The 14,347-nt window shown below is 40.3% G+C and overlaps 1 protein-coding gene across 6 annotated transcripts in view; it reads right to left on the reverse strand.

The window, feature by feature from the left end:
- Positions 1-9,369: 9,369 nt before the first annotated feature.
- The window catches only part of ESRP2 (epithelial splicing regulatory protein 2), a 41,892-nt gene continuing 36,914 nt past the window's right edge, over positions 9,370-14,347 (reverse strand). For 4 of the 6 annotated variants that reach the window (XM_058846062.1, XM_058846063.1, XM_058846064.1 and 1 more), the window contains exon 16: positions 9,370-10,751. In XM_058846062.1, coding sequence (XP_058702045.1) covers positions 10,593-10,751 — 159 coding nt within the window. In that variant the 3' untranslated portion in view covers positions 9,370-10,592. Of the gene's footprint in view, positions 10,752-13,653; positions 13,766-14,347 lie in introns of all 6 variants that reach the window. The other 2 variants (XM_058846066.1, XM_058846065.1) reach the window with 1 other exon arrangement.

Genomic DNA, 14,347 nt, shown 5'->3' on the forward strand with positions numbered 1-14,347 from the left:
TTAAGGCTGGCCATGGTTGGCCTTCCAGCAACTACTGCAGTCACTCCAGTGGCTTCACACAGCTGGAGCAATGTTTACAAGGGTTGCAGAGCAGAGCTGTTCTCAGAACAGGCTGGGTGGGCTGGGAACAGGAGGCACAGAGTGTGCTCACCCTGCACAGCAGAGCCGGCTGCTCACCAGCATTGACACCGAGCTCCTCTCCCAGCTCCCGTTAAAAGCCAAACCATCCACTTCACTTTGTCAGGCACCCCTTGATACTTCCTATAAATACCTTCCCATAGGCCTGTCCTCCCAGAAATGTCCATTAAATTACTTTTACAGCAGTGCAGAAAGGATTATTTATAACGCTCCACATTAGCAATCTTTTAGGGAACGCTGCAGTAAGATAAATGCAAAGGCATTTTTGAAAGAGAGGAATGCTTTCCCATCACGAAGCATTATCAAGAGAACATTATCTTTAATACTTTAATAGAGTTGAGACAAAAGGGTGTATGTGTGGTTTGATTATTGGTCTGAAGTGAACTGCATTTACTGTGTTCACAAAAAATTACTTTAAAAAAACAACTTTCTTTGTGCCTCAGAGTGAAAGTCTGAACAATTTATGTGGGGGGGAGGGGGTGAGTTAAAAAAAAATCACAAGTTGCTAATCTTATTCATTATTGAGATACTATGTGAAAAACAAAGATAATTTTAGACTAAATATTAACATCATGCTTCAAATGTACTCAAATGTGGCCAAAACCAGACGAGATCATTCCACAAACAAAATCTATGCTTGAGGCATATCAGAGCAAACCTGGGCTGCTGCTCTGGGCAGATTGCTGAGCCAGCCTGTGTGTGTGCAGGCAAAGCAGGGAGAGGTTCAAGAGAAGCCCACAGCAGATACCCCCTGTGCAGAGCTTGCACAGTGCCCACCCTACTGAACAGGGTGTGTTCTCAAGAGGGAATGGACACACAAAAACCAGTGTGAGACCCCTGAATGCAAAACACAGCCGAGGCAGGTTACCACGCCACAGAGGTGTTCTGGAAGCACAATCTGAGCAGCTGCTCATGAGCAAGACAAAAGCTTTTCCTTCACACTAATATTACAATGTCATCTTTACTATAAATTGCCACTTTCATTTTTGTATCTAAAAACCCCAAAAGAAGCTGCCATGCTTTACTGCTTTTGGCACTACAGAGCCACCACAGTGACAGGTACTAGTTTGGGTGGTTTTCCATATTACTGATGGTTATCTACTTACAAACCTCACCATCGGTGGAAAAGTGAGGTTGGGATCTTAGGTTTTATTTGCCATTCCTGAAAAACATCTATCAGGTTTGGAGTGATTGAAGGGCAGCAAGCGTGAAATGTCTTCATGTAACTCCTAAAGCACAACAGCAGAACCCATTCAGGAGAGAAGAGAGGGTCACTGGTATTCTCTCAACATTTCCCAGTGAGGGGGATTGTCACAGCAGTTACCATTCTGCACAGCTGCTGTCTCACACCACCATCTAAACAGGGATCTCAAAAGCACTGCATGTTCTGAAGGTACTCAGAAAGAAAAGTACTGAAAAACTCATCTCGTGGGTTTCAGTGTTCCACTGTTGATTTGGGGAACACACAATGGAGTGTTTTCAATATAAAAATTTTTAAAAAACCACTATGGTTTATGTGGGTAAAAAATAAAAATGAATTATAAACCACAGAATCTTATTTTTCCTGAGTACACTGAACAATAGAGAAAACTGTTCAGTTGGGGGTAGGGATGGCAGTGGTTTTGAGCATTCAGGAAAAAATATGCAAGTCCTCTTACACAAAGAGTTTGTAGAGCTCCATTTTCAGTGGCACAGTCTGCTAAAGAGAAACCATTTTTTCCCTGTATACTTCACAAATGTTGTATCTGAAATATGATACTGAATATTTCTGAAATCAACAATACATAGGAATGGGAAGAATTTCTGAAGAGAGATGATGTGCTTGCTAAACAGAATCCAAAATTTACTCTAATTCTGCAACAGCTCTCCTGAAGGATTTCTGACTCAAATGCCAGTTACAAATTCAAGGGCTTCAGGAGCCAAGGGTGTCTGCTTTATTACTAGCTCCATAATTATTCCTCAAAACTGTGAACTTTTTACAGTGACATCCACACAAATATTGCATGTTCCCCCTTACTAAGCCTTTTTTAAAGGGATGAAAACTGAGGTGCTGGCATAAGAAAAATTGTTCCTTGGCTCTTCCTTCTGATTTCAAATCCAATTTCCTACTTTGCATCTAGAGGCTAAACCTTCATTTATGCTCAATGACAGACATGCAATGAACAAACTGCAATTGTATCCCGCAACCCCTCCTTTCCCCCACTTCGGTTTATCCTAATTGTCTCAAAAAATTCTAGAGTCTATAGCTTGTAATCAGTTGTGACCACAGTTCATGAGACCAGCAACATGAGCAGAGCTGTGCTGGGAACTGCATTCCTGTTTGCCCAATGGAGCTGCACTCAGCTGCCTGCTGGTGGTTCTGGACCTGCCCAGCTCAAAGCTGCTTTAGTTCAATCTGCAATACACTTTGACTGATTTTTGTGTTTGTGGCTTCCCAGAGTTAACCCAAGGGCAGTCTGCCAGCAGTGCTGTCCTTTGCCACTGGCTCATCCCAGCCTGCCAGCAGTGTGGGCTGATGCTGCCTCCTCAGCACATTTGAAACCTGCTTTTCCTGTTCAAAACAGGTCAGAAAATCATCCCATCTCCTAAACCATTACAAGAGTCATTATCCTGGTCATAGCACAGCCTCTGGAAGCTACAATATCCCACGCTGGACTTGCTCTGTAGCTGGAAGATCTCCAGTCTCTGCAGTGAGTCCCACACTGCAGCAGCAGGGTGCTGTTTTGCCAGAGTAGCTGTATCTGAAGAGGAACCACTGGTGGAACCTGGTGCCAGTGAACAGAATAGAAAAAAAACCCAAACCAAACAATGCACAAACCCAAAATATTACCTTTACTGCATTCACAGACTCCTCTGTTGTTAGCACACTCTCTGGGATGTATCACCAGTGTCTAGGTCCATAGCCTTACCATTTCTTTCTTCCCCAAATCATCTCCAAAACAGCCCCCATAACCTGAAAATTTGGAATCCTTTCTTTTCTGGGGGCTTACTTCTTACAAGGTAAGATCAGGTCACTTTAAATATTACCACTGACACTCTGTTATCAATCACCAATCTCTTTAATCTGAACAAGAAGATTGACTTTAGCAAAAAGCAGAAGCCACATTTCATTGAAAATATGGAACCTGCCATTCTTATAAGCCTTCTCCTCCTCACAAGCAAGAGAAATGAGCACTACCAGGTATAACTCCAGCTCTAACTCCAGGATATAATCTCCTTATGGCCTGCAGATCATCATCCAGCCTGTGCTCCAGATCCCATCAAGAACATGATGTACCTGACTTTTGATAAAACATTTAAGAACAATTTAAAAGGTAAATACCACACACACACAAAATGCATAGCATTGTAAGCAATCTGACAGTTTATATTCCCAGTCAGTAAAAACTAAGGAAAAATTATTGGTTTTCTAAGTTTTTGCATTGCTTTTCAAAAAAACAAAACCAAAACAAAATAACCAACCAACCCCACCCCAAAACCAAATAAATAAATAAATAAAAGTCCTGACCTCTTCAAGGACATTTTATTTTAATGCTATTACTACAATTAATACTCAGTGTAGCTTGTGTGGATTTTCACAGTAAAGTTCACAATTGCACAAGGACTGCATTGCATCAAACAAAAGAAAGGCACACCTAATCCAGTGGGAATGAGTCCCACATTTTCAAGGCATATTTAACTAAGAATTCCTTGGACTAAGTTGTAGTGACAAATGTTACACTCCAGATAAGGCTCAGACAGTCCTTTCCTCACTTTAACCTCTCATGCCCTGCCCAGAGATGAGGGACCTGTTCCTTGCCAGCCTTTGAACTGTGCAGTTCCACCACACCTTTGCATTTCTCCCACAGCAGAACTTCATGTGCCTTCCATCCCTACTGAAAGCAGTTCCAGAGAGATCCCCTGAACTGAATAAGTTGAGAAAACAACAGGAAAAGATCTTACTCTTTCTGACAAACCCAAAAGCTTTTATTCAATGCAGCAAAGACAGCTAAATTCTAATGCTATTCCACTGCACACAACAGAGATTTTTCCAATAAACCACCATCAGTTTTTTGAAGTTTCTCATGGAAAATTCTAATAAGGCTCCCCCTCCCCAAAAATACATCATTTTTCCTCTCCTCAGTTATTCTGTTGCTTCCTTCCATCTCTCATCTATTCTTGTGGACAGTAGTAAGAGGAAATATAACAGTATATCCTTCATTTTGCTCTTGCATACTTCTAAGTATTATTAAGTGTACCCAGAGTAAAGATTTTGAATATTTTTGCACATTAATACAAATTTTTAAACCTACATTTGCATGAAATTCAAACCTCTAAAGTTATTTTAAAAGGGAATATACGCATACAAGTGATCCATGGCAGTAGCACATTAACTTTTCCCCTACCTCCAGCAAGCAAAAGATAAAGTGCTGATAACAAGGAATGATTAGAACCAAATAGCAACAACAACAAAAAAACCCTTTCAAAAGTTACAATGTTGTAACAGCCAGGCTGGAAGGCAGGGACCAGTACAGGACATTGGTACAAACCAGAACAATTGCACCTTCATCAGGTCTATTGTAAAAGCCGCTTTCCCAAATGAAATACAACATATTCTTCTTATTTTCACTTATTGCTCAACAAGAGAAGAACGTCCTAGAAGGTCTAGGAGCAGTAGAAGGTCCTGTTTAATGTTCCCAGACTTCAAAGCAACAGAAATTTACAAAGACAATTCCCATGTTTGAGAGTTAAGGGCTGTGGGTGAGAAAGTTTGTTCCTTTTTCTAAATAGCAGAACTATTGATATGCAACTCCCCTACACCCCCCTTTTCAATTTCTAGTGAAAAAATTAGGCAGTCCCAAAATGTGGCAAGTGCTGGAGCAACTCAAGATCTAATACTGAACATTAAAAACCTCTCCCCATTTTTACGCTTCCTTCTGTATGATCTGCACACCACAGCGTGAGCGAGTACCTCACGGGATCCCCCACAAGGAGAATTCCCAAAGACTCCCAGTTAACCAAAGGAAATGCCCTGAGAGACGAGGATTAAAACCAACAAGAACAACAAACTCGCTCTCTGCCAGGAGCAGTTTGCAGCCCCCAGCAGCGAGGGCCCGAGCCAGCAGCCCGAGGCAGGCAGCAGCTCTGCGGGAGGAGCCCTGCCCTGCACGGCGGCAGAGCGGAGCCAGCAGCAGCAGCAGCAGCAGCAAAGGCTGCTCCAGCCGCGCTGCGGGCCCGCTTCTCTCTACAAAGCGTAATCCGCTGGAAAGCCCTGACATCATGATGCTCATCTACGGATTCCTTTCCTAAAGCCAGAAGACTAAAGAGCAATTTTTCTTTCATTTTTGGTCTAACGCAGTATGATTACAATTGGGGTGACACTTAAAGCCCGCCTTTTGTCTAATCGTTGCCACTGGGTTTCTAGCAACCATTTTATGGATTTCTTTTTGTAGAGCTGTTTTTAAAAGTTAATTTTTTCCGACTAAACGCAGTCAGATACAGCTGTGATTTTCACAAATTGAAATCAATTTGTACATTTCAAAGCAACCGTATTGAATATCAATGAACTCACAGAAAACATTTAGAATAGAAAAACAAGGACAAATTTGAGAAGGAGGAAAAAAAAAAAACCTAGACCAACACAACCAACTTAAGTCAACATTTTTATGAGCAGCAAAATGACCTCCGATTTTAAGGTTAAGAGACGCCAGAGCACTGCAGGCACTGAAGCTCCTGCTGCAGTTGCTAAAAGGGAGCTCTCCGAAGCTGTGGTGTTCCCAGCCCTTCCTGCGAACCACGATGGAAAGGGGACATCTACTGGCAGCTAAAGATATTCTCTCAAAGACTCGGCTAACATGGAATCGGCAAAATTAGAGCAGCACCTTAGTAATGTTTACAAAAGGGAAGGCATTTTATTTAAGGTCAACTTTATATTATCAGCAAGCACATCAGAAAGCAACAAATAACAGCTATTTTTAAAAAATGTATTTAAAGTAAAACTATTATAATAACATAGCATAAAAGAAATGGAAATTAGCAAGCCTAAATTAACATGCTGTCATCTTTATTTGAATATTTACATTTCAACTGTACATCCAGCTAAATAATACAGTATTACCTGATTATACAAAAAGAAAAAAGGGGCGGGAAAATCAAGTCTCTGGTTTAGTTTGGATTTTTTAAAAACATCTTTGTAACAAGTAGATCTAAAAAGGTGAAATTTTAAACTGATTACAGACAAACCTTGGCAGGAATTTTCTGCTTTACAATATTTCAAGCTTTCCTTAGATAAAATCGTCTTTTAGAAGACACTTCTAGTGGTAGACTCAAAATATAACAGATTTTGCCAAATACAATTTTATTTAAGACAGGACCCCAAGAGTTTAAACTGCCAGCCTCCATCAGCAGCTCCTTTTAACTGACTGAAATATAACAAATACATTTCAAAAATGAAGGTACTGAAAATCTTTTTTTCCTTTTTAAAAAATGAGGAATAGAATTTCAGTAATATAATATTTGTTGAAAATATCATAGTTCACAGAAACAAGCAAAGCTTATAAGCTCGTCTTGGGCAAGTCTGCTCTGCAAATGAAGAAACCCCAAGAAGAAACACCTGATCTGGATGCACAGCTGCAACTACTGAAAGAGAGAGGCCACTTCAAACTCTTCAGTCTCATCTCCAATAAATATAATAAGAATAAGCTATCTTCTCTCTAAGCTGGGCAGGAATATCCCCTGGGATGGGCCAACGTAGAAATCATTCCTAAGTGAATTTACCAGTATTGAGAGAATGGCAGCAGAAACGACTAAATGAACCTCCAAACCAGCACTATCAGAAGTGTGAAACTAGGAGCAGAAATACAAACAATGGTAACTCTGTTCCTCAGTTACACAACATGGCAATACAAGTGCAGGTGAGGGAGTCTGCCGATTGCAAGCACAGAAAAACTTCTTTTTGAGAATCAAATTTTGTGGCCGAGTGTGAGGACCTTTTCTTTACAACAGTAATAGTCAAATCAGGGTACTTTACTAAACTTTACTTCTTTGGTGAAACAGTTAAAGCTTAACGCTTTTCTAATTTTTCTATTAATCTACATGCTACAGCGATTCTTCTGATAAGGCTTTGCAACACAGCATAGTCTAAAACGTCAAAAGTAATTTACAAAGAGTAAATGCATTCATCAAACAAAAAAATACTTAGGCCTTACCCCAAGCTCCCAGCCTTCTCCAGTGATGGAAGCCATCATCCAAACACGCGTGATACAAGTATTTATCTTCCATTTGTGAAGGAGAGCTCTTGGACTTGCAGCCAGCCCATCAGCTATGAAGAGTCTGCAGCCAAATTCCAAAGGGGCGCTGCCTGTGGCTCCTGCTGCTGTGAGGGGTCAGCCTGGGCACCCTGAGCTGCCGCGGGCTCCCTGCCTGCCCTGAGGGCCCTGCGCAGCCCCACAGCTGAGGCACAAAGCCTCGGGCGGTGCCAGAACACTTCAAAGGCCGAGCGTGGGCCCAGCCCGGCCGCTCTGGCCCTGGGGCCGAACCTCCGGGAGAGCCGGAGTGCTCGGCACGGCCGTACCGCTGTGACCGAGCCAAAGAACCGAGCAGAGCAAGAGGCACTGGCGGAGTTCGGTTCCCCGCTGGTCGCGGGGCCCGGCCGGGACCGTCCCCTCACAGGATCAGCCCCCGGTCAGAGCGTGGTGCCGATAGCGCCGAGGTCCGGGTTCGATCCCCGGGTGGGCCTTTAACGTTACGGGTGGATTTGGTCTCAGTGGGGCCTTCCCTACGCAGAATGTTTTGTGATCCTGATGGATTCCTGCCCTAGCCACCGCTCTATGCCAGCAGCATTCGTTTTTAAATAAAGATCCCCTTTATTGCTTTCTCTGTTATTCTTTTTTTAGGCAAGACCACAGAGTTTTCAGTACGAGCAGGAAAGTTAAAGTTCAGAGGAAGAGCATGCCCAGGCCTGGTCTCTTGTCAGACCCCCACCCGGAGGGCTCTGGTAGACCCAAAATGCTGCCACTGCCCGTGCAGTCATTTTACACAGATAACTGCGAAAAACTATGCACTAGTCCCGTGTGTCAGGGTTCACACACAAAGCCACAGCCTGAAATATCCCCAAGTTCACTTTCTACAACTGGTTTCCATCATCTGATGCTAAACAGAGAATAAAACAGCAGTGAGTGATAGGTACAGATTCTGCACATGGCAGAGCCTGTTTGCAGTTTGTCATGTGGGCATGGGGCTGCACTCCAAAGCACAACTGTGATCATTACCAACTAAGCCATAAAGGTGTTAAACGAGTAGGGGAATGTTTACATCTAAATCATGGCTGATGTGACCGAGGCTCTCCATTCTGGCCTTGCCTCAGCTTGCCAAGGAAGCAGAAAACCACAAGTTCCATACGGCTTTTATAAGAGGAAAAATGAGAATGTTTCAACAGCCTGCAAAGCCGTGACCAGCTGGACTGTGGCAGACTGTAACTGTGTAATAAATGGACTACACAGCTACTAAATTTTCCTCCAAGGCACAATGAGAATGTTAATTACCATTGTGCAATCCTTTATACTATTCAAATTACTTTAAAAGTAAGATTTTTGGTAGACTTCACCAAGACAAATATTGGAAACAGATTAGTGCAGACACTTCCACTTGAAAATAATGAAAAATCTTTCCCTGCAGTCCCACCTGATTGTGCTGAAACTTAATTTGGGAGGTTTTGATGATGAACTGGTATGAGATGTGTCTGACTAGAGAGAAACAGACATTCTTATCTTGATATGATTTCATCCCCTTTCTCCATTTTCACTACAAAAAGGCTGACTGGCTCTATCTTGACTTAAACGTAGCATTTGGGGTTGCACAGAAAAGCAAATGACCCATTAGGTCAATTAAATGCAAACATGAACACAATTTCAAGTTCAATACTTTGTTTCCTCTGGCAACAGAAAGAGAACACTAAACATGTAAACAGTTACATCATGTTGCCTAAAATGTGTTGCACTACCAGAGAAGCATGCATCATACAGATTTCTGGCTTACTAGAACATGCAGAAAGACAAAACAAAACAAAGAAAACAAAAACATCTCACAAAAAAACAACCACCACAACCCCCAAAAAAGACATCACACCACTGGCACAAAGTACAAATGCTCATCTAAATCTAGGAGAAAAGCGTGTAAGGCTATTTATCAAAGACTGATGCTCTGTGAAAATATGTTAAACCAAAGCATAAGTTACTTTCAAAAGGCAATGCACATCGTAAGCATCTCTTTTATTTATTGTAATATAAAGAAGCATACATCATTCAGTTCTTTAAAGTACAACTCAAATTGTACACTAACAAAAAAGATCAATACAGACATCCATGAACATGTCAACAACAGAATTAATTACATTTTGCTCTGCTGGTATTGCACTTGGAATGGTTTAGAAGTAAGGCACAGTAAAAACAAAGTCATTTAGTGCTTCTACAGCAGATGTCCTTTTTTTAAACACATGCTACATGACATAAAAGTACTTCTAGCTTATGTATATACACACAGGGGAAAAAGAAAAAAGCATGCACTAGAGAATTCAGATTTCAACATATCTTGCTGTTTCATAATATACAAATAAAGTAGTTTAAAGATGTAAACAAATTGCATGCACATAAACTAGAGCAAAATCTTTAATACAGTATCTGAAAGCTATTATGCTTAAATAAAAAAATATAACTTATTAGTACTCAGGTTTATGTGCCATTTTTGTCCTGTAGAGATTAAAAAATTTGGGGTTTGGGGCAGGGAGTTATGGGTAGGGGGAGGAGATTTTTCTGGTTTTGCTGTTGGTTTTATTTTTTTGCTTTACACATTGGCAGCAGTACACTGGTAAGAAGATCAAATATGGCTTTTGCAAAACAATGTCTAATGAAAACATGAAAAAGCACAATTTCATTCAGGATCCAGCATCCTGATATTTTCCAGTCAAGAACAAAACAAAACAAAAATCAATATGATCTACGCTTTGAACTGGGTAAGCCATGCATTCCAAAAGACCTTTCTAAAGACATTTAAACTCTACAAGAACGAGACACTTTGTCAAGTGTAAACTCTTAAAAACTAAACACAGAAGAATCTGAATGACTCAAGCATCGTTTTCCACTTCAAATGCTACTAAGTTTTGCCCATGGCTGTGATAGCTGAAGTGCAATTGGACTGTCTTCAGAATTAACTACATGCCAGGAGCACCTTTGCTTCTTTTTACACAGGTACGTTAGAAATTAACTAAATTAACTACATAATTTTTGGTTTCACTTTACCTTTGGCATAGGAGATGCCATTTTTCAAATTAAAAAGGACATGCACCATGCTGCATTCCAACATGTTATGCTGAAAAGGCACATTTGTTGCTGCCTGGGTGGCAAGGGAAGACTTCTTATTTTGTAAAAGGCACGGTGTTGAGTGCAACATCCTTTCCTCATCCACCACAGAGTGTTCATTTAGACCAGGTACAATTGTACACAGCGGCCTCCCAGGAGCTGTCCGTTTCTCTCAGCCACTGCTTTCTTAGCTAGATCCAGGCTTGGAAAAGTCACCAACGCCTCGCCACTGGGCTGGCCACTAAAGTTGTAAAGCATGAGGATGGAATCTGCTTGGAGCTGCAGTGGTACAAGAAGACAAAAGAAAAAAAACTATTAAGACCAGAGACAACACCTGGAAATGCAGTTTTTAATGCTAGTGTGTATTTTTTAGTGCATCTGGCTCACTCCACTCCTATGTTCATGGTGAAAATATCCTGGATGCTAAGAACGGGAAGGAGAAGGAATCAAAGACTAAAGGAAATCCAGCTTTTAGCCTGGCAAACAGCAGCAGCTCTTATTCTGCTGGTGTGCTGAATACAGCGATGTAAGCATAATTCTGTGCAAAAAATTTTGCTAGAGAAGCAATTGAGATTAAAGGTTGATAAAAGGAGAGAGTTAGATGTTAACAGGGGTTGAATGGAGCAAGAAGTCCAGGCATTAATAATTCTTGTACTATATGGACTACTGGCCAAGTGCCAAAGGCTATTAAAGCATGTCAATACTCACACACAGTTAAGAACACCAAGTAACAACACACATGCAAAAAAATAAAAGAGCTGTATGAGTTCTGTGTTGGGAGAATGAGCTGAACTCAACACAGGTATACAGTGCAAGGAAGATTTTTCAGAAAAATTAAGTAAAATTTGTTTGCAGTGCAACTGAATTAAATATTTATTGTAATTTTAACAAGGCTAAGAAAATGCAGACTAGCAGACGAGATTATTTAGTCATTGGAGTTGATTTACTTTTGAGGGCATTTGCCCTCATAAAAATCTTAAAAAGCAGCTCCAAGTTGCTGAGTTCAAAGCAGACATCACTGTCAGCCCTATTGTACCCCATCCATTTTCCATAAGATGCAGGAAATTCTTCCAAGCTAAGTTTGAAGCTCCTGGTTGTTGGATAAAAATGAATCCCAGAGAAGTTTCAAAACCAGAGACTGAAGGATCAAAAGCTCAGCATACAAGGTTAGTTTTTCTTTGAAAAAGAGTGTCAGACAAAGCTATGCTGGAAAACCAACCAGTTTCGTGAATATTAACGCAATTCAAGTTAAGTTCATGTGACATATGCGCTCTTGAGTTTATAAAAGGTTAAAACATTTAAGTGTTTCATTTCTGTAGAACTTATGTGTGTCTGGTATACTACAAGAAATAGTAGACTTCTCAGTTATTACCAATAGCATTTCATTCATATCATATATCATATATATCATATATCTGCTTGACATTCAAACATATGAAAATAAAGCAAGTGGATGCCAGAGCTTCATTCACCCAAACACTGAGCAGGCAGTAAAAATATTCTTAAAATATAAGCAACAGTACACTTTACAAACTGAAAGCATGCATAAGACAGTCAGTACTAACTTTCTATTATTTCTTAGAGAACTAAAGTTAGTCAAGATATAGCATGCAGAAAGAAATCCAAAAACAGATTAAAACATCATGTCTAAAGACTAGAGCTTCTAGTTTTGAACCAGTCTTGGCTTATTTCAGAGTAACCTTCTCTCACAGAGAAAGCTGTGCACAACTTGGGTTGAGCTGCAAATCTGAGCTAAAAGATGCTCTTCTCGAAACCAAGTCTCTGCTGTTAATCCATATGGGATCAACTCATTTACCATCAGTTCAGAATAGAACTTTAATATTGTAGCTCAGAGTCAGCTGAAAACACACATGGAACACAGTTGGACCTCTGAACACTGAGAAGAGCTTTAAAACAAGTTTAAATAGCAGTATTGTTGTAATACCAATGTAGGGATCTGGAAATTCATGTTATAAGAGTTGCACAGAAAGTTAGCAGAGAAGTCTATACATTCAGCAAGCAACATAATAAAAAGAGCTAAATGAACCCCTTCAGCTTCATTTTAAGACATACTGGATTTAAATTCTTATTTATAGATATTTCTAGACAAATAGATTTTATGTATGCACATATGTGTTTTAGAATTAGATTCAGATTCACACAAACCTTTTTCCTGGACTTTTTTTTACTCTATAAGAGTAGTACTTGTATAATACTACTTTGTACCACTTAGAATTTAGACTGAGCTACTTCATTAATCAGTCAATGATTTCTATATCATACTTAGTAGAAACCAATTGCTGATCTGATTTTTCAGTTAATCACCAGACCTGCAGTTTATCTGCTCTCTACAAATCCAACACCAGAAAATAACTAATTTGAAAACAACTGAGTTGATGGTTGTTACTGAAAGTACATTTGTCTATCAAAGTCATTCTCTCAAGGCACAGTATGTGATTGCCATTTTTAAACTGAAAGGTTATTTGGCTTTTCTCTTAAGGAAAAACAAAATGTACTAGTCGGTAGCGTTTTGAATGTAATACAGTAGTACTGTGGCATCATGTACTCCACATAGGCCATAACAAAATTTCTTTAAGAATTATCTGTAAGATGCAAAAATGCAGGCAAGTTTACTGTTAGCAAATCTAATTAGTTACTTTAGAAAGTTGCTATACCCAAAAAACCTCTTCTGAAAAAACTAATGTAATAGTTCACATTCCATTAGGGAAATCAAGAAAGAGAGGTATTAATCTCTTGCCAGTTATATGGTACAGAAAAGACACAGACAGAGGTCTGGGGGTTTCTGCACACTCATTTGTGTGTGGTTTCTAGCAATATCAGTGGGAAAAATCATCTTCTACCACTCTTCTAAAAGGAAAATGTTAGACTGAAAGGTTCACATGAGATACAAGCATTAACAAAGCCTTCTGGAAGTTGAACACACCATCTGAGCAGAACCAGGCAATCACACTACCTCCACCACTGTTGCCCCATCAGCTACAGATCACAGTCAGCACATTTCTCTAGGTTAGTTGATTTTTGAAGCAGAAAGACTAACACCAGGATCCCAATGCAAGCTACTAATGGGGAAAAGCCACAAGCAAAGATCTCTGTAGCACCAAGCCCTTCTTTCCCTTCCCATTCACCTCTGGAGACCCAGGCTCTGCCAGTCACATCTTACCTTCTTCAGAAGTTACAAAGAGTTACAAACAGACCCACTCTTTCGGTGCTTGTAACACACTCCTGGCTTGATCGCTCAGCTGAATTAGGCCATTGTAGTCATCAGGTGCATACTACAGTACAAGTGTGACATGGGACAATCAGCAAGAGAAGGAACAGTCTGGCACAGAAAGCCACACAGACCATCATTTGCAACCACAATTAAGAGCATCAGCTGTAACAACTGGCAGGAGACACTGGTCGGACAGAAACTACTTTTATGTAAGATAAAAATTATATTAATTGTATTGCTGGATGCAGAAATAAAGTAAATGCTTATGGGGAATATTCCAAACTGTATTTGAACTACTCCTTATCAAGGATGGGAAATAGACCATGAAGTGCTTCTTTTTTCCTTCTACACATGAGATGGCAGCACCAGGTAACCAAACTCTTACATTTTCATAACAATCATGAACCCAGTAATGACTCTCACCAGGACAGATGAGCATCTTCCAGCCTGCACACTGAAGTGGGGGGATCAGAATAATTGTATGGATCTCATTCAGATCTTTTATGCGCTCATGGAAATAAAGTGCAGCTTCTCTAGGGCAGAGTGATAAACTTGAGCTGCATGTAATGCTTGGACTCCATAGACTGCACCAATGTAATGAGAGAAAATCAGTGCCCCAGTATGAATGCATGCATAAGGTAAA

Source organism: Poecile atricapillus, chromosome 10 (genome assembly GCF_030490865.1).
Source record: "Poecile atricapillus isolate bPoeAtr1 chromosome 10, bPoeAtr1.hap1, whole genome shotgun sequence".
Lineage (NCBI taxonomy): Eukaryota > Metazoa > Chordata > Aves > Passeriformes > Paridae > Poecile > Poecile atricapillus.